The sequence below is a fragment of the Callionymus lyra genome, chromosome 3 (assembly GCF_982586985.1).
Source record: "Callionymus lyra chromosome 3, fCalLyr1.hap1.1, whole genome shotgun sequence".
NCBI lineage: Eukaryota > Metazoa > Chordata > Actinopteri > Syngnathiformes > Callionymidae > Callionymus > Callionymus lyra.
This window is the reverse complement of record NC_141820.1, coordinates 2,950,201-2,953,840: the sequence shown is the minus strand read 5'-3', so window position 1 is coordinate 2,953,840 and position 3,640 is coordinate 2,950,201. Positions and strand designations below refer to the sequence as shown.

The 3,640-nt window shown below is 43.7% G+C and overlaps 1 protein-coding gene across 1 annotated transcript in view; it reads left to right on the top strand.

Annotated features, from left to right (window-relative positions):
* Positions 1–1,788, top strand: part of sdc2 (syndecan 2) — a 67,543-nt gene extending 65,755 nt beyond the window's left edge. The window contains exons 4-5 of the mRNA XM_087786190.1: positions 47–176; positions 997–1,788. Of these exons, the coding sequence (XP_087642316.1) occupies positions 47–176; positions 997–1,160 (294 nt within the window). The 3' untranslated portion in view covers positions 1,161–1,788. The remainder of the gene's footprint in view (positions 1–46; positions 177–996) is intronic.
* Positions 1,789–3,640: the final 1,852 nt, after the last annotated feature.

Sequence of the window (3,640 nt, the reverse complement as noted above, 5' to 3'; positions counted from 1 at the left end):
GAGTAGACTTCAGTGGAACAACAGGAGATCTCTCTTTGTTCCTCAGGCACCAGCTCCAGTCACAGAAGATCAGCAGAAGAACCAGGTCAGCAGCTCGACCAGCGCTCCAGGATCTTCTCAAGAAGCTGTGGAGGTTCAAACTGAGAACCTCTTTCAGAGGACAGAGGTGCTGGCAGGTGAGTCAGTGGAACACAAACACAACCTTGTGCATGTTGACATCAAACAGTTTTTAACTGAAATCCAACAATTTTCAACTGTAATCAAACAATTTTCAACTATAATCAAACAATTTTCAACTATAATCAAACAATTTTCAACTATAATCAAACATTTTTCAACTATAATCAAACAATTTTCAACTATAATCAAACAATTTTCAACTAGAATCAAACTATTTTCAACTAGAATCAAACTATTTTCAACTAGAATCAAACTATTTTCAACTAGAATCAAACTATTTTCAACTAGAATCAAACAATTTTCAACTAGAATCAAACAATTTTCAACTAGAATCAAACAATTTTCAACTATAATCAAACAATTTTCAACTGTAATCAAACAATTTTCAACTATAATCAAACAATTTTCAACTATAATCCAACAATTTTCAACTATAATCAAACAATTTTCAACTATAATCCAACAATTTTCAATTATAATCAAACAATTTTCAACTAGAATCAAACAATTTTCAACTATAATCCAACAATTTTCAACTATAATCCAACAATTTTCAACTATAATCAAACAATTTTCAACTATAATCAAACAATTTTCAACTATAATCAAACTATTTTCAACTAGAATCAAACAATTTTCAACTAGAATCAAACAATTTTCAACTAGAATCAAACAATTTTCAACTAGAATCAAACAATTATCAACTAGAATCAAACAATTTTGGTTAAAAAGTTCATTAGTTTCCTGCTACATTGGAACATTACCTCAGGTGTACCACAGGGCTCTTTCTTTGACACTTTTCCTCTCGTCTCTCAGCTGTTATTGCCGGCGGCGTGATCGGCTTCCTGTTCGCCATCTTCCTCATCCTGCTGCTGGTCTACCGCATGAGGAAGAAGGACGAGGGCAGCTACGACCTCGGCGAGAGGAAACCCTCGGGCGCCGCCTATCAAAAGGCGCCGACTAAAGAGTTTTACGCGTAAAAAAAAAAGTTCCCCCACTTTTCTACTCCGACGAGGAAGTGACATCACAGCGGACCTGGCGTGACGGGAGAGAGAGAGAAGAACAAGTCTTGTCGTTTTTTTTCCACCTTTTCTTTCTCTTCCGGTCCAGACCGGTTTCATCTCAACCTTTCTGAGGCCAGGCCGGCGAGTCGATCGTGGAGAACTCTTAATCCTCGGGTCTGTCCTAGCATGTGTTTCTCTACCCGTCGCGTTAATTTATCGTTTTTAAAAAAAAAAAGCCTTTTTGTAGTTTCGATGACTTTTGTTTTTTATTAACACTGTCACACGTTCTTCATCATCACTCGTTCTTTCCTGTCGTCTGCGGCTCGTGAAGAATCTACTGCTGTTGTGCAGCTTTGTCCAGTGTTTGGGCTTTTCTTCTCCAGGACTCTGTAAATATATAACCTCCCCCTTACCCCACTATCTCCCCCATATCTCCCCCATATCTCCCCCATACATCCCCCATACTTCCTCCATATCTCCTCCATACTTCCCCCATATCTCCCCCATACTTCCTCCATATCTCCTCCATACTTCCCCCATATCTCCCCCATACTTCCTCCATACTTCCCCCATATTGATTGACACAAGGTTGTGTTTGTGTTCCACTGACTCACCTGCCAGCACCTCTGTCCTCTGAAAGAGGTTCTCAGTTTGAACCTCCACAGCTTCTTGAGAAGATCCTGGAGCGCTGGTCGAGCTGCTGACCTGGTTCTTCTGCTGATCTTCTGTGACTGGAGCTGGTGCCTGAGGAACAAAGAGAGATCTCCTGTCTTTGGTGGAGTCCTGGGTCGGCCGCGGAGCTTCAGGCTCCACATAAACCAGACTGACCGTCACCGTCTCCTCGGACACTTCCTCTCCGGCACCTGAGCATCAGTGTCAACAACTGAGAACTTCACTGAGAAGAACACGCGCTCATCCATCCATCCATCCATCCATCCATCCATCCATCCATACATCCCCCATACCTCCTCCATACCTCCTCCATACCTCCCCCATACATCCTCCATACCTCCTCCATACCTCCCCCATACCTCCCCCATACCTCCTCCATACCTCCCCCATACATCCCCCATACCTCCTCCATACCTCCCCCATACATCCCCCATACCTCCTCCATACCTCCCCCATACATCCCCCATACCTCCTCCATACCTCCCCCATACATCCCCCATACCTCCTCCATACCTCCCCCATACATCCCCCATACCTCCTCCATACCTCCCCCATACCTCCTCCATACCTCCCCCATACCTCCCCCATACCTCCCCATACCTCTCCCCACGTGTTTACAGCAACTTCCCCTCTTTCTTTCTCTCAGATCATGGGTTCATGCTCCACTTCTCCTCCTCCGTCGTTCCTCCTCTTCTCACCCGGGTAACCTGCTGCTACACAAACACACACAGACTCACACGGACTCACAAAGAACTCAAGTTATTTTCTATATTTCAAGTTTACACACAAATGCTAACATCAACGTTTTTAACGTTGAATTTCAAAGATTACAAATGAAAAAGTGTTTTTAACAAAAACTAAATATAGAAATGATACAAAAATATAGTGTTTGTTTATTTCAATTGAAAAAAATCAGAAGTTTTGACATTTTAGTGTAAAATAAGTGTTGATTGTGTTGAATAAATGAAAAATGTGGTCGTTCTGATCCAGAACCTAAAGCAGTCGGAACCAGCCGGTCCAGTTTGTCGGGTCACACGTCTGGTTCTGATCAAACTGGACCATTTGTCGGATCACACGTCTGGTTCTGATCCAACTGGACCATTTTTCGGGTCACACGTCTGGTTCTGATCCAACTGGACCATTTGTCGGGTCACACGTCTGGTTCTGATCCAACTGGACCATTTGTCGGGTCACACGTCTGGTTCTGATCCAACTGGACCATTTGTCGGGTCACACGTCTGGTTCTGATCCAACTGGACCATTTGTCGGGTCACACGTCTGGTTCTGATCCAACTGGACCATTTGTCGGGTCACACGTCTGGTTCTGATCCAACTGGACCAAATAATGTTTTGCTGATATTTAGAACGTTTGAGCTGCTTTGACTTGCGTCGCTTAGAAAGTTGACTTCTAAGAAACAAAGATCTGGACGAGCAGTTACCCTTCATCACTCCATTATCCTTTTCATCAATCCATACCTTAATCTCTCCATCCATCCGTTATTCTTTTCATCCATCCCTTCAACTCTCCATCCATCCCTCCATCCATCCCTTCATCTCTCCATCCATCCCTCCATCCATCCCTTCATCTCTCCATCCATCCCTCCATCCATCCCTTCATCTCTCCATCCATCCCTCCATCCATCCCTTCATCTCTCCATCCATCCCTCCATCCATCCCTCCATCTCTCCATCCATCCCTCCATCCATCCCTTCATCTCTCCATCCATCCCTCCATCCATCCCTTCAACTCTCCATCCCTCCCTTAATCTTTCCATCCCTTCATCT